This window comes from Anopheles aquasalis, chromosome X, assembly GCF_943734665.1.
Source record: "Anopheles aquasalis chromosome X, idAnoAquaMG_Q_19, whole genome shotgun sequence".
In the NCBI taxonomy this organism is placed as follows: domain Eukaryota; kingdom Metazoa; phylum Arthropoda; class Insecta; order Diptera; family Culicidae; genus Anopheles; species Anopheles aquasalis.
Window position 1 is genome coordinate 7791036 of NC_064876.1, and position 20671 is coordinate 7811706.

Sequence of the window (20671 nt, forward strand, 5' to 3'; positions counted from 1 at the left end):
CGCCTTGGCCACTGAAAGATTACATGTAACGATTGTAGCTCATAATCAACGGAAACGTGGGTGGCTGCCAGAACTAGAAGTACCATTAGGGATGCAGGAAAACGTTGTTACACTCAAACTGATTATAGTAAAAATACTCAAATGATACTCAAATGATTATAGTAAAAATTCCTGTCTCGGTCTCCTAAAATTGCGCATCAAGTGTCTTGCACAAATCTATCCAGCGTTATACGGTCTGAATCTGTTTGTGAAATAGGATCGTTTAGCAAACGATTCATCGCCGAGCTGTGCTTAATCCTTCATAGGCGGCACGTTTACTTTAGCAGAGCTATTTAGAATAATGTTTGCAACAACAGTTTGCTTTGCACTAACATTATCTACTTCTGGTAACAGTCTCTGCACTCGTGAAAAGCATTTCTCAACTAAGAATGGTCCGTGCCAAATTGCATAATAGCGGCGCCAAGTCACAGAATTGTTTTAAATTTTGCTAGTTCTAAAGGCAACCAAGGTATGCAAAGAAACACTTGCAGTTTTGCTAAGAGTATCCAGATGCAGCCATGTTATTAAGTGGCTCACGTAGTTGTCTGTGGTGTAAAAGGTTATCTTACTTATTGGCGTTCATTCAATCCTGGCTTCAACAAACCTCGATTTCTGAAAAAGACATATTCCGCTGTATCAACGAGGGCCGCACAAGTTTGTCTCAGTGGTGACGATATTCTTATCAGGTGATACAACCGACGAGCGGTCTTGGCCTTGGCCTTCTGAAATATCATCTAATAGTTTCTATCAACCCCAAAACGGTACGCACAAAGTGCAGTTGCCGACTGTTTTACGTACGATCGTCTGCAAGCAGGCAGGATATAAAACACAAATACCACTATTAAAAAGCGAGAACAAATTCAAACGGACGCTTCTACATGATAGAACCTTTCGTCTTTGGGATTCTTTGGAAGTAAATGTGTTTGTAATTAATTACAAATGCATTATAAACCGTTTAATGCATGTTACTCCAGACGGAGAGACAACCGAGCGCAATCGAAAGGCTAACAGCGCTGGTTCCGAAGTATTTCATGAGCCGTTTCTATCCGCTAAGGTACATCTATCGATGTTTCGTTAGACTACTAATATTGCATTACGTTGTCTCTATTGTTCCTCTTGCGTATTCCTCTTTGATTCTGTAAAGCAACCTTTGTTTCAGCCCGGCTGGTCTCAAAGGCAAAGCCAAGAGTGAAGAGTGCGTTGATTTGGGAAAATTGAATGTAACGTTTTGATTCGAGAAATGTGCTAAAAAAATTGCCGAAATTATTACCGGGTTTGCACCATCGTTGTTCTGTAGTGCACTCTATAGAATCGTTCTTTCCCAATTACTTTTGCTTGGAAACAAAACCCCTTAACAAAGCATTTTAATCTGCGACATTCAGTTCCGCAAATTTAGAAAAAAGAGTTACACTTTTGTAGAATCGGAGTGCTTTATTATCCTTTGTTTCATCGTTCGTACAAGAAGTATAGATCTTTACTATCAGCTTGCGGAACGAGGGTAAAAGAGTTACAAACCACTTCACGGCAAACATATGATTGAGGAAGAAATTGTCCTACAATTCTTCTCATACATAGGACAGGTTTAAATAAGATTAAGAAATACTAAACAATCAACATTCGGCTCAACAATTCTTGCCTAAATGTATGAAAAAGGAAGTTTGGAAAACGATTTTGAGTCGACTTCTGCAGCTTTATGCGGCATTTTTACAGGCCAAACCAACGATTATCTGGTACCAAATCACACCTAAATCATTAACAATTTAAATAGCTACAATTTTACATTCAAATTCCTTTTTTTATTAGAGAAAAACATATAAAAACTAAAGTAGTTTGAAAAGGTCTCCGAAGCCGCGGTCCCATGCGAGAAAAGGCAAGCGATATCCCTCTCTCGCTCGATCATACACGCCATACGAGAGCATACAGCTGTTCGCCGCGAGTGGCGCACACACTCGCTCGTAGGCACACAGGGAATCAACGGCGGCATGCGACTCACACACCCTGAGAATTTCGCTAAACAGCGAAGCTCCATACTGAGAGAGGACCGTTCTTTGCGGGAGCGAACGGCCTCACACAGAGAGAAAGGCCGCCAGCAGCAAGCTCCATACTGAGAATCTCGTGTTTGACGTTTTTCTTCCTTCTCACTATAGCGGCAAGCTCATTAGCCGTCTTCTCACTATGGAGCCTGGTCAGACGGGTGGAAATGAAGTGTGAAACGTTCTTTTTCAGCCAATCTCATGTCTCGGTTGCTTTGAGGGAAGATACAGAGTCCTGTTAGAATCTCTAGGGCTTTCGCATGAATTGTTTGCATTTCTAGAACTGCAATTAACCTTTTAATAGCTTTAGTACATGAATTTGTTGATTTATCTCGGATCACCGAACAAAAATATGCGACTTCCCTGGCAACTAAACCCCATCATTTTTATCGTTTACAAACCATAGGATAACGAAGGGTTTCTCATCGAAGAAAATCATGTTCGCAATATGACCACTTGCGGTCAAGGAAGTAAGGCTTCTTCCACGGTCTCAAGACCATAATTCGTCTAAAAAGTAACATACCTAAAAAACTAAACTGATGCGAAAAGTTTATAAAATTCCCGACATTTTTTGGTTTTATTAAATAAAATCGAAACAAAAATGAAAAAGATATAGCGTTTAAAGTGTGTTGCAGTTTTTTTAACTCACCCTGTATATTAACTCTACAACAAAGTTTAATACCAATATCTGTATGTTTATCCTGGAAAATGTCCTTGCAACTTTGCTATACTGAGTGACAGTCCGTTAAACATAGTAAAAAAGTTAACGTCTGGATTGTTTTCTCTTGATGTTGTCGTTTTACTTTGGTGATTTACTATTCCTGTTTTTAGCACGGAAAATAAGACACAACCGACAACGACCTTGTTTGAATGCAAAAACATTAAAACACCACAGGCCTGGTACGTAAAATGTTCGATTGACGGGTTTGACGCAAATGTTCGATTGAAGGCATGGGCAATGGATGCCGTTGGTGATGTTAGCATACGGTTGCTATGGATTTTTTCACTTCGTTTTCGGAATACCAGTCTTCTATATATATATGTATATAATATCTATAACAACGCGCTAATCCATATTTGCCCTATAAACAATTAAAGTGAGTGCTGAGAGCTTTTAGCTATGTTTAAATAGGATTACGATTGCGCCACGGGAACAGAAAGTTTAAAAGAGAAGGGAAGCATCGAGCACAGCGAAGTAACAGCTAAAGCTGTAGGCAACTGGTTCGCAGTACACAGCTAATAACGTGGCTGGGGTTCACAAACAAAAAAAAACGGAAATGTAGGGAGAAGGGCCTTCCGGCTAGGGTAAAATACCGTGCGTGGTCTGCTCTTTTCTAGCAACATTATGCATTGCCCAGCGGTAACGCTAGTAAAGGCAGTTGGATAGGCTGGTGTGTTATGGATCGTTCGGGATAGTAACGGGGTTTTCTTTGAAACCTTTTGAGAGATTCGTCCACACAACTCTCCACTGTGGAGCTGGGTAGGTCGATCGGCGCTACAGTAAAGGAGTAGACCAGAGAAACGGAAGAAGGGTGTGTTGTGTCAGTTTTGGTTGCTTCTGCCTTTCTTTCGATCAGCCCTGGTCACGCCATTCACGACGGTTCCGTTTGCAAGCTGTTTGGTACATCGAGATCCGTTACGGTGACGCGGTGATCACTGTCCGCCGCTATCGATAATGCCTCTCTTTGGCGCGCCAGCAGCTCCGACTCCTGTTGGCGGATTAGTAGTAGTTGTTCCTGTAGCTGCTGTTGCTGCTGTTGCTGTAGCTGATGCTGTAGTTGGCGCTGAGTGCGCTGTATGCGTTGCGGTTGATTGCTGGCAAGGTGAGAAAACTCGTTCATGACCTCAGCGTACGTGACGTCGACACCGGTGTAGCCGCTGCCGTCCTCGCCCGCACTGATCTCATCGTTCAGCCGCGTAAGGCGCAGCAGGGTCACGATGTCCGCGTCCTCCTTTTCCACCGCAATGTCGATCGGTCGGTGTCCCTCCGCATCGGCGATATCGTATCGGGCCTTGTGCTTCAGCAGCAGGTAGGCCTGGGCCGCGGAACCCTGGTCGGTGGCCATGTGGAGGGCGGTGCGACCATGTCGATCGGTCGCATTAATGGCGGCCCCATTCAGCAGCAGGTACTCGCACGCCATCACCGAGCCAGAGAGGATGGCTGCGTGTAGGGCCGTTCGGTCTGCCTGTTCCGCGTTCGTCCAGTTTTTGTCCGCACCGAGTGCCAGCGCCTGGCTCATCACCGGCAGATTGTGCCCAGATGCGGCTTTGTACAGCAGATAGTTCGGGCAGAGGCGCTCCAGATCTTCGCACTCCATGATCGAGTTGTCCTCCTCGCCGCTCGTCGACTCCTGGTCCGAGTTGAGCAGCAGTAGATCCTCGTCCGGCAGCTGATGGCCCTCGGTGACGATGTTCGCCCCGATCAGCAGTATGTCGGCGAACTGCTTCGGCAGGCCCTCTTTTACATCCTTCTCGTCTGCGTCCGGGCTCGTACCTTCAGCGTTCCCGGAGCCATCGCTCGCCACACCACCACCGCCGTCATTGCCTTCGTCACCGTCCGGTGCCCCACGATGCTGCTCTTCCGCACCTAGATCCGTTACCGGTATCTGTAACTGGGCGGGATCACCCACTTGGACTCTCTCTCCCTCGACACCCGCTATCAGTCGCCGCTTCGGTCGCAGCAGCTGACGGTAGCTTCGCCGACGCAGCTTCTTGATGCTCCACTTCTCCGGAAACTTGGAGCTGTCGGCGCCGAGACTCTTGAACGAAAGTGTCGACGATGAAGTGCTGCTACTGTTCGCTCCTCCGCCGTGGTCCCCGGGCAAGCCAAAGTCGACACCGTCCCCATCAAGCGGGGCCACAAACTGCCGCTCGATGTACTTGGCCCGTATCCAGGCTTCGCGCACCGCTATCTCACAGTTATCGGTGGCCCGCTCGAAGCGCGCTATCTGTGCTGCATTACCCTCGTACACCCGGTTGATCACGTCGTTACCGAGCTCGATCATCACGCGCAGTATCTCCGGTTCCCATTCATCCAACGTCAGCGACCGGACCTTGCTGTAGTGCACGCCGAGGCTACGGTGCACACCGGAGCAAGCGATACAGAGCGTGATGCCGAGGTTGATAGACGCCCAACGGGGCTCACTGTTGCCGCAGTCCGCGCACCGGCTGTTGCCCGGTATCTTCAGCATTTGTGTCCAGTTGCTGTGAGTGGTAACATTATCGGAACATTACAACCGGCTAGATTCAGCAATCACCATCGTCATTTTCATTGTCTACTTACATCTTTTTGAATCCCTTCCGGTTACCAGGACCGCCTTTGCCGCCAGATTCGAGTGCACCACCGCCAGCAGAGTAGCTGCTGCCTCCTCCTCCTCCACATCCTTCTCCGGGAAGCGGTCGGGTCAGGTCCGAACTGCGCAGTCCACCTCCGTCGCGGTGGTTTCGATTAACTGGAATCGGGTTATAGTGCTGAATGGCGGAATCGATACCGATCTGTAGCGCTTTTATCCAGGCGTTCATCATCGCTTCCGAATCTGCCTGCAGGATGTGCGTTCTGTCGGTGAGTGTGTCAGTTAGCAGTAAAAATAACTAGCGCACAGGAACACAGGTACTCTAGTTTCCTTACTTGGTGGGCGATATGACTTCGAAGCAAAACCTTCGATCCGAGTCGGCGAGCTGCCGGACGGTGCAAATCCGCAGGTCCTCCTCCATCATGGTGGGTAGCTCCTCGCCCGATCGCTTCCGGTAGAAGAGCTGGTTGTCGCACATGCAGAACCACCGCCGGTTCCACGTTTTGAAGGCATTTGAAGTGCGTTTGAAGAGGTAGCCCTCCATGTAACTTGGTGCTCGATCACCGCTGCTGCTGCTCGCGGACGGTGGCATCGATAGCTTCCCATCGCCGCTCGGTGGGCACGCTTCCAAGTGTTGCTGGTCCGTCCCGCCGCCGCCGCCGCTGCAGCCACCACCACCACCACCACCACCACCGCCCGCGTCACCACGCACGTACGATGCCTGCTCGACGACGCACGTATGTCGATTTTGCATCTGCTTGTCCAGCGACGCGTACTCCGACCGCATTTGCTCGATCTCGTCGTCCAACCCCTTGAAGAACGCACTATAGTCCTCGCACAGATCCGAGCCCTGGTGGAAGTAGGTGCTGCACGCCTGTAGGTAGCTGAGCAGAGTAGCCAACACTTCGTGCCGCTTGCGACTCTGCAGCAACGTGATGTAGTTCACATAGTCGAGCGCGGTGTGGCTGAAGCAGCTCTTCGTGGCGGATAGCAGATTCTCCGCCTCAAGCACGTCTGACGCCCGGTTCCGGTTGACCTGGGCGTTCCGGTAGACGGCAGTGTCGAGGTTCTCCGACACCTTCCCAAAGATCTGCCGGTACTCTTTTACTTCGCGTATGTCGCGCTTCAGAAAACCGGTGAGGTGCTTCAGCACGGTTCGGTTGGCCTGGTCCAGCAGCGTTGTGTGGAACTTGTTCATCTCTTGCAGCAGCTGGATCAGCTGGGCCAGCGCATTGGTCGAACTCTTGTCATCCTGGAAGTGGCGCTGCAGGTCCCACAGCGAGGTGGCGAACGTACTCTGGTTCCGGATGTACTCCTTGCCGCTGTCCACCGCCACACTGCACGCCTTGATGATCTTCTCCAGCCGCACCTCTAGATGCTCAATCTCCGCCTCCTCCTGCTCGATACGCAGCCTGTCCACGCCGCACCACCATGTAAAATGAGGAGAATAAGAGAGAAACTGTTAATATTTCGATGGAAATGGAAAGCAACAAAGCAACCCCCACCACTAATACCGACCGGAAGTTGGGTGAATCCTTGAGGCATTCGCCGAAATCGATCTTGCAGCGTGCCATCGTGGTGTGGGGTGCTTGGTGACGATCGTACTCGTCCCCGGTGGAGTGTTACTGCGGAAGAAGTTCAGCTCAGGAAACAGTTTGAACGCTAGGCACATATGCACACGTACAAACACACGCACTACTGCTTGGAGTTCCGGCGATAGTTGTTTGCTGATGGCCGATTCTGTGGCTGACGCTGGTAGCTGAATGTTGCGCTGGAGTAGTGGTTGATAGGCGGCCAGCTGCGTTAAAGTTGAAGTTCTCCTACAGTCGGCCTGTGATCAGCAAAAGGGAATAGACAAACGGCAGGGCCGAGATCAGAAACAAGATGCTTAACAGTGCTCTGGCACGAAATGAAAGTAACGGTTTGAAAGGGTTTTGGGCCCCTCTGGCTCCGCGTAATCCGATTCCGAAGCACGGCTCTGCGTCATTCCATTTCCTGCTAGGGGCTCGCACCACCAGCTGCAGTTCATCGTCCGTTGTTGTTTTGCTCGCTTTCTCGAATTCGCAGTTATTGCTTTGTCTATCCTATCTCTTCTGCTTCGACCTTCGCTGTCTGCAGTATCTCTCGCTCTGCATTCGTCCCCGTCTCGGCCCACGGCAAACTACAGGCTGCCCAGTTAGCGGAGCGGAGTCACAACCGTACAAAAACCGCACCCACTTGGCGAGCGTTACACAAACACATTATAACGAATTTGTTGACGAACGATCGGTGTTTCCTTGACCACCGATCGAGCGAAAGCCAGGTTGGCAGCCTTTGCTGATCGCCCTGAGTCGACGGAGAACACTTTTCGTGTATTTTGTGGATCGGCGGGACAATGCACTTCCATTTTCACCACCATAGTGCGAATGAAAAATGGCGAAACCCACCTATTGACAGCCGCCTTGCAAATTGTCGTCGTTGCTTGCGAAAAACGGAAGCTCGCTCGTACTCGATCGAGCCCATGAGCATGCAGCACCTTAACGTTGATTGTTGACGAGGTAAATGAGAGCGCGAACAGGGTGTGGATGAGAAAGCGCACAGGCGAAGGGGTGGAGAACTGTCTGGATGGATGACTAAGAACGTACCTATAGACAAACTCAATTCAAGCCTTCGCGGCAGGCAAATCCCATACAAAAATGATCGATGTTGTATGGGATTTGTCTATGGAGTTCGCTTCGTCGATTGCTTCGCTGTTGGTTGGTTCGATTATTACAGGTCAGCAACGCAAAATGCTACCGTTCTGGACTAACGAGTAAAGAGCGTAGAGAGAAGGAGCAACAGTGAACTACCGCAATCACAAACATCACCAACTATTGGAAAGTACACACAAACGGAATGAAGAAACACGAATAAAGCCAGCTCATGCAAATATTGGTAATCTGGATGGAAATGCGCTGGATTGCATACTATCGCGACACATCTCTACAGATTGCGTAAAGCAGTAGAAAGACGTGTACGGACGGCGAGTGCTTGCTCTGCTGCGTTGTCCCTGTTACTACCGCGTGTCTCAACCTCCGGAATCATGAAGAACACGCCAGCGAAGCGAAGCCACAAACACAACCGCGGTGCTGTTGTGTACCAGCTGGACAGAAGTCATGGCAGGGAAAACATAACAATCTGTAGGTGTGTGTGTGAGTGAGAGAGAGAAAGAGAGAGAAGATAAACCCCAAGGACAGTGAGAAGGTCTTCTCACTATAGAAATCTCTGGTCCTGCTGCGGTCCTGCGCTGGTCCCCGGAACAATGACCTTATGGTAAATAACCCGGCGGACCAGAGCAGGACCAAAAAGGCCACATACAACGAAGACCAGAGCCATTCGGAGGCGTGGCCTATGGTTATCTCCCTCTCTCCTATTGTTTCCTTTCTCACTGTTTTTCCGCCGCCATAATGCCAATTAAACCGCAAGTGTAAAGCCGGGGATACATGAAGCGTAATGGACCGTTTACACGCTACGATTTTGATCGTACAATCTGGTTGGACGATCAAAATCGTTACGTGTAAACGGAAAATTTGACAGCTCTCCGAACAAAATCAGATTGGATGCGATATCGTTGCAAATAAAGCAGCAGCGCATTATTATTGGTCCAATTTACATACATTCAGGGGCGTTGTATAAAATTTGATTTTTTTGGTTGTTTTATTCTAGACGGGAGACCTTTGTTGTTGTTCGCGCTATTTTTACCGAAATTTATTGCCCTTTACGAATCTTTTTGGCGAGTAAAAAGTAACGATTATTGTTATCGCATGAGATCGGCCGATCAAAATCGTAGCGTGTAAACGCTCCCGTGCGATTTCGATCTAGATCGTCCAACCCAAAGTGTCTATAGGAAACAGGTGAAGTCATAGCACTTTTTTTCTTTTTTGCTTTTTTTCTTTTTTTGACATTCGACGCCTTGTTTACGTTCATCACCAAACCAGCGTGCGTTTGAATCCGAAAAAGAGCAATGGTTTTATCAGGTATATTATCTACTTTTGCTCGTTTAAATGATACATTTTCTAATTTTAGAACAAACGAGCAGCCCCGCTGTGGCTAACAACGTGTCAGTAGGGGCCGAAAACGCCGGCTATCTCTGATTCTGAAACGAGTGGAAAAGGCCCGGATCCGGCTTCCACCGATAAGCGGTCACTGTCGGCTTAGACTATTGGTTAAAGGACAAAAGGACGGAGACGATCGGAGTGTGATGGACAATCACATCAGCGCTACATGCTCAGTGCATCCAAAGGAGGGTGTTATCGCGTGTCCGACCAGAGTCCGGCGAAGGTGAAACCACTTCGCTTGTTCCGAACACGGAGCAGCAAGGAGAAGGAGTGGGTTCTTCTGCCCGAATAAAGGCAGCTCCAGCGCGCTTTGTTCATCATATAAGATAGCTGGCTCGGCAGATCGTCTGCCAATCGCGAGGCGCATCCAAAGGAAGAGTGATAAGGGAAGAAGATCCGCTCCTATTCCTAGTTTGCCACCGTCGGAACAGGTGTCTTCTTTTGTAAGGCGCATCAAGAGCGCATCGCCTCGTGAGCAAGGATGGATGCCTCGAATGATGGTGCACTGGCTTTGCCTAGCAGTGTTTGTGATCGTCCTGCTGGTGCAGTACGACAGCAAGGATCCGTACGTCACCGTGGGTGTGGAGCGAAAGGCTACACTACAGAAGATCCGACGAGCCTACAAACAGCAAGCTAAGGAATGGTAAGAATCCGAACAGCACTCTGTCTGCGTTCGTATTGATTGCTTGCCACAGGCGTGCTAGGGCTTGAGCTAACTGTATCACACAGGCATCCGGACAAATCAAAACACCCTGAGGCGGAGCAGCGGTTCGTCGAGATCAAGCAGGCATACGAGCTACTTTCCGACTCGGAGCGTCGGAAGGCATACGCCGTACATAACGAACGAGGATGCAATCGTGAATAGGGAGCGGCCCGATTACACCACACGACCGGTTCCAGGATCCGTTCGAACACTTTTACGATGCACATAACTTTAACTTCCACGACCAGGACATTAGCCTGTACCATCGGCTGTCGATCACCGCCAAGTACTACGAGAGCAACATCCTGCCCAAAAGCCGCCAAACTCCGCAAATACTGCTGTTTTACGCCGACTGGTGCTTCGACTGTATGAAAGCGGCCAACTCGTTCACGAAGATGATCGACACCGTACGCTCGAACGATCAATGCGGGTCACAAGAAGTAGCTGGTACGCCGGACCGGTGTCCACTCACTACCGTGCATTGTCATGGTCCTCGACGGCCACAACTATATCCACCGCGAGAGCGTCTTTAATGCACAGCATCTGGTCGACTTCATCCGGCACCGTTGAGCGTAAATCATCTCAAATTTAAGGTTGCACACTGACCGGCACAGATACAAATCCACTTACCAATATAATTTCCATTGCATTGAAAAACTTAAATTTGCGCATCTAATAAATACGTACACTTGTTTTTCTTTTTGAATAAAGTATGCAGTTTATTTCGGCATAACTATTGTTACATTGTAGTATAGAAGGAACAGCTAAAAGAAACATTTTAATCTAAGATAAAAAGTCCAAATAAAGGTAAACAAGGTATCATACCTGTTGTCTGCAATAATCGCAAATTATGATAGCTTTTAATCAGTGGCGATTGGTGTAATTGATAATCCTCAGCCCTAAAATGCTCCGAACATATAGCACCACTTTTAGACGGACGCCAATTTGCATCTTTTCTACAAAATGTTGCCCATTGTCGGGTTAACTCCACATCTTACGGAAAAGAATGAAACATAACCACCGTGCCAAGCCTTTTGATATTATTATTGTTATTTTTGCAAAACGGAGCTACGCAATATCTATAAGGCATCTTAAAACCACCAATGTAGAACAATCAGAGCACTGAAAAACTGGAAAAACTTTAACTTTCTTTACGGATTTCTTACTTCTCAAAGCGAATACCAACGGATTTCTTACTTGTCAAAGCGTATCCAACGCAACCAAAACATAGGCAACGACTGTCAATTTTTTTCATTCATTTTTCTAATTTTCGCGAGCGATTTTTGTTCGGTATGACTTCACCTGTTTCCTATAGACACTTTGGTCGACTGCCCCCGTGAACTCTCCGCTTAACTGTCATTGTGGGATTTCGCCAGTATAAATTGGCAACCATTTTAGCAGGGTTGCCGATTTCCTACCTAGCCAATGCGCCAGAAAGAGAAAAGCCAACCTTTGAAAGAAAGGCACAGCTATAGGTTACCAAGGCGAATTGAAAGTAGAGGCGAATTCGTTTTGAAAATTCAAATTTCAAACTAACAGACATGCAACCACGCGCACGACTTATAAATTGTCGAGATCAAGCCAGCTTTTGTCCTTATGCTCAGCGTGTGGTTTCTGTCCACACTGAGCTGACCTTTGGACACCTCCGTTATCGTTTTGGAGATGTACCGCCCCAGTCAAACTCCGCACCTGGCAATGTCCATGACCTGGAGCCTGAAAATGCTGTCCAGATGTCTTAGGTGTCGCGGAGCGGTCGGTGCTGGGCAGCCAGCCGGCCAGCAGCGGACGCGCCACGAGTGCGTTAGCAACCGGCCCGCCGTGTGTGACGACATGGCTGAACGCTGAGCGAGAAACCATGGTGCATTGGGCGCACGCGCCAACCGCCGATTCAAACGGGGGGGGGGGGGGGGCAAATAAATCAACGCCATCTGCAGAGGCCATCACAGCGACCGCCAGATGGTGTTGTATTGTTTACCAACAAACCGGCCATGTTGCCTCGGGATGGCATAGCGGAATATAACTATCTCTTTCACTCTAGTGACTTACGCATGCGCCTTGCTGTTCTTGCATTTGTATCGTTTCGTACGTTTGACAGGAAACAGCTGATCGATAAGTATGCTCTTTCTCTTTCGTTCATAGTTGCCTCTCTTTCTATCTTTTTGAATTTTATCGTTTTCATGACGTTTATAAGGGTGGGTTCGAAGCTGGGCGTTAATTAAAATGAATTTCGCCCGGGAAAATGAAACATAAACGATAAAAAAGTTCACGGGGGCTCTCGTACAGTTTTACCGCATAATCTTTTTGGCATTACACTTTGAGTTTATACCCCGTCTGACCAGGCTCTATAGTGAGAAGCCGGCTAATGAGCTTGCCGCTATAGTGAGAAGGAAGAAAAACGTCAATCACGAGATTCTCAGTATGGAGCTTGCTGCTGGCGGCCTTTCTCTCTGTGTGAGGCCGTTCGCGGTAAAACGGGTCGACTGCCCCCGTGAACTTTTTTATCGTTTATGTTTCATTTTCCCGGGCGAAATTCATTTTAATTAACGTCCAGCTTTAAACCCACCCTTATAAACGTCATGAAAACGATAAAATTCAAAAAGATAGAAAGAGAGCAAACTATGAACGAAAGAGAAAGAGCATACTTATCGATCAGCTGTTTCCTGTCAAACGTACGAAACGATACAAATGCAAGAACAGCAAGGCGCATGCGTAAGTCACTAGAGTGAAAGAGATAGTTATATTCCGCTTTGCCGTCCCGAGGCAACATGGCCGGTTTGTTGGTAAACAAAACAACGCCATCTGGCGGTCGCTGTGATGGCGTTGATTTATTTGCCCCCTCGTTTGAATCGGCGGTTGGCGCGTGCGCCCAATGCACCATGGTTTCTCGCTCAGCGCTCAGCCATGTCGTCGCACACGGCTGGCCGTTTGCTAGCGCACTCGTGGCGCGTCCGCCGCTGGCCAGCTGGCTACCCTGCACCGATCGCTCCGCGACACCTAAGACATCTGGACAGCATTTTCAGGCTCCAGGTCATGGACATTGCCAGGTGCGGAGTTTGACTGGGGCGGTACATCTCCAAAACGTTAACGGAGGTGTCCAAAGGTCAGCTCAGTGTGGACAGAAACCACACGCTGAGCATAACGACAAATGCTGGCTTGATCTCGACAATTTATAAGTCGTGCGCGTGGGTGCATGTCCGTTAGTTTGAAATTTGAATTTTCAAAACGAATTCGCCTCTACTTTCAATTTGCCTTGGTAACCTATAGCTGTGCCTTTCTTTCAAAGGTTGGCCTCTCTCTTTCTGGCGCATTGGCTAGGTAGGAAATCGGCAACCCTGCTAAAATGGTTGCCAATTTATACTGGCGAAATCCCACAATGACAGTTAAGCGGAGAGTTCACGGGGGCAGTCGACCCGTTTTACCCCGTTCGCTCCCGCAAAGAACGATTCCTCTCTCAGTATGGAGCTTCGCTGTTTAGCGAAATTCTCAGGGTGTGTGAGTCGCATGCTGCCGTTGATTCCCTGTGTGCCTGCGAGCGAGTGTGTGCGCCACTCGCGGCGAACAGCTGTATGCTCTCGTATGGCGTGTATGATCGAGCGAGAGAGGGATATCGCTTGCCTTTTCTCGCATAGGACCGCGGCTTCGGAGACCGTTTCAAACTACTTTAGTTTTTATATGTTTTTCTCTAATAAAAAAAGGAATTTGAATGTAAAATTGTAGCTATTTAAATTGTTAATGATTTACGTGTGATTTGGTACCAGATAATCGTTGGTTTGGCCTGTAAAAATGCCGCATCAAGCTGCAGAAGTCCACTCAAAATCGTTTTCCAAAGTTCCTTTTTCATACATTTAGGCAAGAATTGTTGAGCCGGATGTTGATTGTTTAGTATTTCTTAATCTTATTTAAACCTGTCCTATGTATGAGAAGAATTGTAGAACAATTCCTTCCTCAATCACATGTTGGCCGTGAAGTGGTTTGTAACTCTTTTACCCTCGTTCCGCAAGCTGATAGTAAAGATCTATACTTCTTGTACGAACGATGAAACAAAGGATAATAAAGCACTCCGATTCTACAAAAGTGTAACTCTTTTTCTAAATTTGCTGAACATTCAGTCGCAGATTAAAATGCTTTGTTAAGGGGCTTTGTTTCCAAGCAAAAGTAATTGGGAAAGAACGATTCTATCGAGTGCACTACAGAAAAACGGTACATTCAATTTTCCCTAATCAACGCACTCTTTACTCTTGGCTTTGCCTTTGAGACCAGCCGGGCTGAAACAAAGGTTGCTTTACAGAATCAAAGAGGAATACGCAAGAGGAACAATAGAGACAACGTAATGCAATATTAGTAGTCTAACGAAACATCGATAGATGTACCTTAGCGGATAGAAACGGCTCATGAAATACTTCGGAACCAGCGCTGTTAGCCTTTCGATTGCGCTCGGTCGTGTCTCCGTCTAGGAGTAACATGCATTAAACGGTTTATAATGCATTTGTAATTAATTACAAACACATTTACTTCCAAAGAATCCCAAAGACGAAAGGTTTTATCATGTAGGAGCGTCCGTTTGAATTTGTTCTCGCTTTTTAATAGTGGTATTTGTGTTTTATATCCTGCCTGTTTGCCGACGATCGCACGTAAAACAGTCGGCAGATACACTTTTTACGAACAGTGTGGGGGTTAATATAAACTATTAGATGATATTTGAGGACTCCAAGACCACGACCGCTCGTCGGTTGTATCACCTGATAAGAATATCGTCACCACTGAGCCAAACTTGTGCGGCCCTCGTTGATACAGTGGAATATGTCCTGTTTCAGAAATCGAGGATTGTTGAAGCCAGGATTGAATGGACGGCAATAAGTAAGATAACCTTTTACACCACAGACAACTACGTGAGCCACTTAATAACATGGCTGCATCTGGATACTCTTAGCAAAACTGCAAGTGTTTCTTTGCATACCTTGGTTGCCTTTAGAACTAGCAAAATTTAAAACAATTCTGTGACTTGGCGCCGCTATTATGCAATTTGGCACGGACCATTCTTAGTTGAGAAATGCTTTTCACGAGTGCAGAGACTGTTACCAGAAATAGATAATGTTAGTGCAAAGCAAACTGTTGTTGCAAACATTATTCTAAATAGCTCTGCTAAAGTAAACGTGCCGCCTATGAAGGATTAAGCACAGCTCGGCGATGAATCGTTTGCTAAACGATCCTATTTCACAAACAGATTCAGACTGTATAAAGCGGGATAGATTTGTGCAAGACACTTGATGCGCAATTTTAAGAAACCGAGACAGAAATTTTTACTATAATCATCAAGAATCACCCCGAAACGGACACTGATGATGATATGGAAAGGAAGAACAGATATTTTTTCTCGGGCCGCTCCCTTGCCAATAAATCGTCCTTGAGTTGCCGCTAACAGTTTGAGCGTAACAACGTTTTCCTGCATCCCTAAAGGTACTTCTAGTTCTGGCAGCCACCCACGTTCCCGTTGATAATGTGTTACAATCGTTCCATGTAGTATTTCAGAGGCCAAGGCGTACAGTGTACCTTGCGTGGTCATGCTTTGATGGTGAAGATCGTGGTTTTGATTGATGCCATGTACGATCCTTGACATGGCATGCATTTGATATCAATGTAAACTGTGACTGACTGAGCAAGCAGACATTGCGTCTCTTTGCAGGAAAAAGGACATCTTTATGCGCCTCAATTTGATCCCGATTGCGGCTGCAGCACACCTGCGCGGTTCCAAAATGCCGACGTATTTCTTCTGCTTTTCCCACCGCCAATTACGCTACAGCTGCGGCTAGATATCGTGCCTGACTAGCACGCAGTACCATAAAACCTAATCCCATCGCAACGGGAAGCATAGCAAACCGCATCTCTTTACACGAGGGATCACCGTAGAGTGCGAGTTGATGATCGAACAAACATTCGCGAAAGGAGCACAAAGTGCAAAACCATTCATCATGTGTGCAGAGCACTCTCCGTTTCGCATATTCTTATTGATATGCATACTTATTGATTTCAAGTTGGTAAAACTGTGCACCGTGTTATTGTGCGTTTAAAGTGCTCCGCCACAAAGTTTGGTTCCGATCGCATCGACGAAATACAACCACATCGGCAGGTAAGTATGGTTCTCTCAATAAATAATCGCCATGCATTAATCGTTCTCTCGAATAATTCCAGCCGCGAAACACCGATCACGACTACCACCATCACACAGACACCGACCCACGACCCCACAGCCATGACCGAAGACGAAGTCGTTCCCTCTACAGAATAACAGCTGTAGCACAGAGCGAGGGAAAAAGGGGGAAGGAACACAGAGAGAAAAGAGAAGCGGGAAGAGAGAGAACCGGCCCGGCGGCCGACCATTCTCTTTTTTTTTGCTCTCAACCGCAGCCACGAGCCACCACGAGGCTGCTTCCTTTCTTCGAGCAGCTTCAGAAAAAGGTCGCAAGTTGGTAACAAAAACCTCCAGCCCCTTTGGTGAGAACGGGAAATGCGTCCAATATGCGCCCTTTTCCCGAAGCACGTGCTCGGCTCGAATTTTGCTCGATTTTTTTCCCCTGATTTGCTCGAATTATGGTCGATTGGGACGAGTGTTTACGCTTCATGTATCCCCGGCTTATGCGTTTCAGTAAGCCACCTTTTATAAGCGGGCGCCAGACGAAGCGTAGGGGCATACTACCATGATAAAAAATAAACCGGAATTTTGTCATAAAAAGAAAAGTACTTGTTTTTTCTTCAAAATTCAAATTTTCCCCTTCAAAGGAGTCCCCGTCGGATGCAATTTGATCCACTCCTCAAATTTTTCTGGAACTCGGTTTTTGTTATAGTCTTTAGTGCCTCCGGCGATTTTAGCTTAATTGCCTCCACACTCTGAAAACGAGCTCCTCGTAGTGGTTTTTAGAGTCAATTGAATAGGCAGAAGCCACATGATACGATATCACGTTAATTGGCCGGTTGTTGAATGGTATTGGTTTTGTTTCTGACGAGATACTCTCGAAAAATCAACGCATTATGAGATGGCGCATTATCGTCATGGAGAATCCACGAGTTGTGACCCCACCAAGGCAGGTTTTTTTTGGCGGATTGATTCAAACGATATGTTGGTGATCTCAGCTATCTCCCTTATCGTCAATTTGCGCTTTTCGATCAATAATTTTCGGATTTCATTGACGTTTTCGTCAGTTTTGAATGTCAATGGCCTTCCAGGACGACAATCGTCCTCAACAGCCTCACGACCACTTTTAAAGCGTTCATACCACTGGTACACCTTTGTTTTCGATAGAGTATTGTCACCATAACACTTTTGTATCATTTTTAATGTGTCGGAACACTCAATATAATTTTTAACGTTGTTCATGTTTTGAATCCATTTTAAAAATCGCCATGACGTAAAAACTTAATGCAAACAAATCTCTGCTGTAAACGTAAATGAAGAGCTGGCAAGCTGAAACTTGGCATGAACATCACTAATAGAGCCATCAACGTAATAAAAAAACAGAATTCAAAAATGATAAGCCCGCGAGGAATAAATTCAAAATTCCGGTTTATTTTTGATCATGGTAGTATTTCCAGCGTTCGTCTTTTTTGACAGACTGAGGCTCAGTCTGTCTGTCTGTGTCAAGCCCAAAGTGAAGTCAAAGTGTCTATATATAGACACTTACGTGTGTATATACACGTGTCTATATATAGTACACGTGTCTATATATAGACACTTTGACTTCACTTTGGGCTTGACACAGACAGACAGACTGAGCCTCAGTCTGTCAAAAAAGACGAACGCTGGAAATATGCCCCTACGCTTCGTCTGGTGCCCGCTTATAAAAGGTGGCTTACTGAAACGCATAAGCCGGGGATACATGAAGCGTAAACTCTCGTATAAACTCAAAGTGTAATGCCAAAAAGATTATGCTTATGTCAAAAAGATTATGAGCCCGCGGAGCGTAAATCCGAGCGTAAAAGCAAGCGTAAACTCAACACCAACATGAAGCGTAGCGTTATGAAGAATTGAATGTTCTTCAATTGCTAATATACAGTAAAAATATCTCAAAATATAAAAGAAGATGTTCAGAAATCAACTTATCTCGTCGATTTATATTTTTTGTGGCCAGAAACACACGTAATTGATGTGATAGCATAGTGTAATTGCAGGTGCCGGAATGTAATTGCAGTTGACGTTTCGGTATAAACTTTTATGCGATTATGCCTGCCACACGAAGCGTAAAGTTTTTGGCATTACACTCTGAGTTTATACTAGAGTTCACGCTTCATGTATCCCCGGCTTTACACTTGGTTTTCGCTGCTTCAAGGTGTCGTTGTGGTGGCGTGATCCGGGCTGCGATCGAGAACTTTCCTGCTCGGCCTGATGTTGGGTGCGTTAACGCTAATCACGATGCTCGGATACATGGAAAAAGAGAACAACCGAGAAGTGTTAAACCATTTTGCATTGCTTTGCCGCCAGCGGAGAGCGTGCGTCCCGGGACTTAGAAAATTTCCGACTGCCCGCGATCTTTTGCTAAATTTTTGCTCGTGTTGCTTCGTCTCTTTTTGCTATTCCTCTTTCTTTCCCGCTGCCGTCCGTCTTGAACACGCTGGCGTTCGTTTTGCCCTTCTGGCCTTGCCGGCCTTCCCGCAGCCTTGTTACCGCTACGTCGCAGGCAGAGGGGAAGCCAAAAATCTTCTCACTGCTAACTCGGTAGTCCGTCCGTTCAATTGTTGGTCTTCCTCTTTCTGGCGCATTGGCTAGGTTAGAAATTGGCAACCCTGTGACCCAGGTTGCCAATTTATAACGGCGAAATCCCACAATAACTATTAAGCGGGGGTAGATCTACAGTTTGACCACAGCAATATCCTTTTCCCTCTGTTTTATTATTTTACTAAAGTTCTAGTTTAGTTCCACAATGTGTTGCTTTCATTCACTTGACTCTATCAATTGCTCTCTCTCTCTCTCTCTCTCTCTCTCTCTCTCTCTCTCTCTCTCTCTCTCTCTTTCTCTCTCTCTCTCTCTCTCACACACTTTCTCTTTATCTCGTCCTTTCTTGCCTTCTTTTTGTTTTTCCAATGATTGTTTCGTTTTTCCAACATTGCATGCGGTGGTCTGGCGTTATAATTGTGTGAAGTGTTTGTCCATTGACGAAACCCGCCCACTATTATCCTGCTACCTATTACGGCTCAGCTGCAAAATCACTCCACGTTCCTTCGTTATTTTAGTGCCATTCCCCGCATGCTTTTTACACCTTGATGACCGTACATCGAAATAACAAACAAAGATAACACCCGTAGCCCACTGAATTCCGTCCGAAGTTGCACAGGAGTGAGTTTACCGGATTCTTTCACAATTCTATTATCTGATAATTCTTTCTGAACTACCGAGAGACTCAGATAATGATCGAAACAGTTCATCCCAGTTCAAAATGAAGATGAAAAACTAGATTATACAAAATAAAGGCGCATCGAAAAAGACTGGGGATTGCCAAACAAATGACAAGAAGTAAGTTAGAGTTATGTTTGCGAGCAAGTTATACTCGTCCCTGGGGGGATATAGTAGTACTGGATAAAAAATAGTAAAGAAAAAATAATGTGATACTACTACACGTTAAGTATGCCATAATTTTAAATGATACGAAAGAAAAATAATAATAAAAAAGTCACATTTTGACGTGCTGTTAACCATGATTCGCTCAATAAATGGAAATGAAAAGCCCTCTCCTGTTATCCTATTCTACTTTACCGTGTTATTTCTGCATTGAAAGTGGCTACACCAATATTGTATGTTTTATATGATTAACGAACAAAGTTACGAACAAAACGTGACACTCGAACCAAATGACAAACAGTCTAAAGCATACTTGTGGCGTGTCAGTTGCTTTTGCCCCTACAATCTTCGATTACTCTTGCCTTTTGCTTCTTAGTTACCTGTCTCTTGCAAGACAGAACGGCGTTGCTTCTGCTTCTGTTAGTTTTGCCATAATTTCTCAACTTCCTAGTCATCTTAAACACGTATATAAATCCCGCTCCAGTCCCAGCGTCATATACTGAGACGCCACGGATTCGAAGGTCAATTTTTCCCATGATTGGTGTTTGCCACGTACTATCTCAACGTTCCCTCTTTTTAAGCACTACACCTTGTTATATTAGAAAAAAAAACAAGCGGCACTGTGCACCACTTCCACGAGCACCAGGAACAGGAGAGAGAGAAATACACTCGAGTGTTCCCGATGATGTTCTCCGAGGCTAATAGTAGGTGTGTGTTGCATAGGCATTTACATATTCTCGAACTGATCGACACGGCGCTTGGTGTTGCCCTTGCGGATCTCGCGTAACGTCTTGTACTTGTCCCTGCCTTGGCGGACGTTTTCGCGATGGATCTTATCGTTGGGTGTTTCCATTGTATCGTCGCGTGATAGTGCTAAATCTTGTTTTAGTGCCTGCCGAAACCAGAAATACAGTAGGGATATGGTTTGAGTTAGCGGAATGTCCCAGGGTAGGTGAAATTGACCACCAAGAGCAGCCATT

At 46.4% G+C, this 20671-nt stretch overlaps 2 protein-coding genes and 1 pseudogene across 8 annotated transcripts in view; 1 reads left to right on the top strand and 2 right to left on the bottom strand.

Moving 5' to 3' along the window:
• Positions 1-2628: 2628 nt before the first annotated feature.
• Positions 2629-8386, bottom strand: LOC126570693 (arf-GAP with coiled-coil, ANK repeat and PH domain-containing protein 2). 4 transcript variants are annotated; one of them, XM_050228662.1, is made up of 6 exons: positions 7990-8386; positions 7050-7196; positions 6884-6990; positions 5701-6777; positions 5356-5628; positions 2629-5276 (listed from the first exon to the last, which is right to left on the bottom strand). In XM_050228662.1, the coding sequence occupies exons 3-6, from the start codon at positions 6937-6939 to the stop codon at positions 3665-3667; spliced, it is 3018 nt and encodes a 1005-aa protein (XP_050084619.1). In that variant the 5' UTR covers positions 6940-6990; positions 7050-7196; positions 7990-8386; the 3' UTR covers positions 2629-3664. The 4 variants fall into 4 exon arrangements, with proteins under 4 accessions (XP_050084619.1, XP_050084599.1, XP_050084590.1 ...); XM_050228642.1 differs by adding an exon at positions 7792-7880 and having other exon boundaries at positions 6884-7196; XM_050228633.1 differs by having other exon boundaries at positions 6884-7196.
• Positions 8387-9926: 1540 nt separating this feature from the next.
• LOC126571134 (dnaJ homolog subfamily C member 16-like) lies at positions 9927-10807 on the top strand (annotated as a pseudogene).
• Positions 10808-18984: 8177 nt separating this feature from the next.
• LOC126570792 (moesin/ezrin/radixin homolog 1) overlaps positions 18985-20671 on the bottom strand; it is a 61917-nt gene continuing 60230 nt past the window's right edge. For all 4 annotated transcript variants that reach the window (XM_050228797.1, XM_050228805.1, XM_050228816.1 and 1 more), the window contains one exon: positions 18985-20583. In XM_050228797.1, coding sequence (XP_050084754.1) covers positions 20419-20583 — 165 coding nt within the window. In that variant the 3' untranslated portion in view covers positions 18985-20418. The remainder of the gene's footprint in view (positions 20584-20671) is intronic.

What these genes read in the sequence shown, in the direction of transcription:
- LOC126570693 (XM_050228662.1), bottom strand. Translation starts at nt 6,939, where the DNA reads ATGGCACGCTGCAAGATCGATTTCGGCGAATGCCTCAAGGATTCACCC. An exon ending in AAGGATTCACCCAACTTCCG is followed by an intron (nt 6,778 to 6,883) that starts GTCGGTATTAGT and finishes CGGCGTGGACAG; the next exon opens with GCTGCGTATCGAGCAGGAGG. An exon ending in CGGAAGGGATTCAAAAAGAT is followed by an intron (nt 5,277 to 5,355) that starts GTAAGTAGACAA and finishes TACCACTCACAG; the next exon opens with CAACTGGACACAAATGCTGA.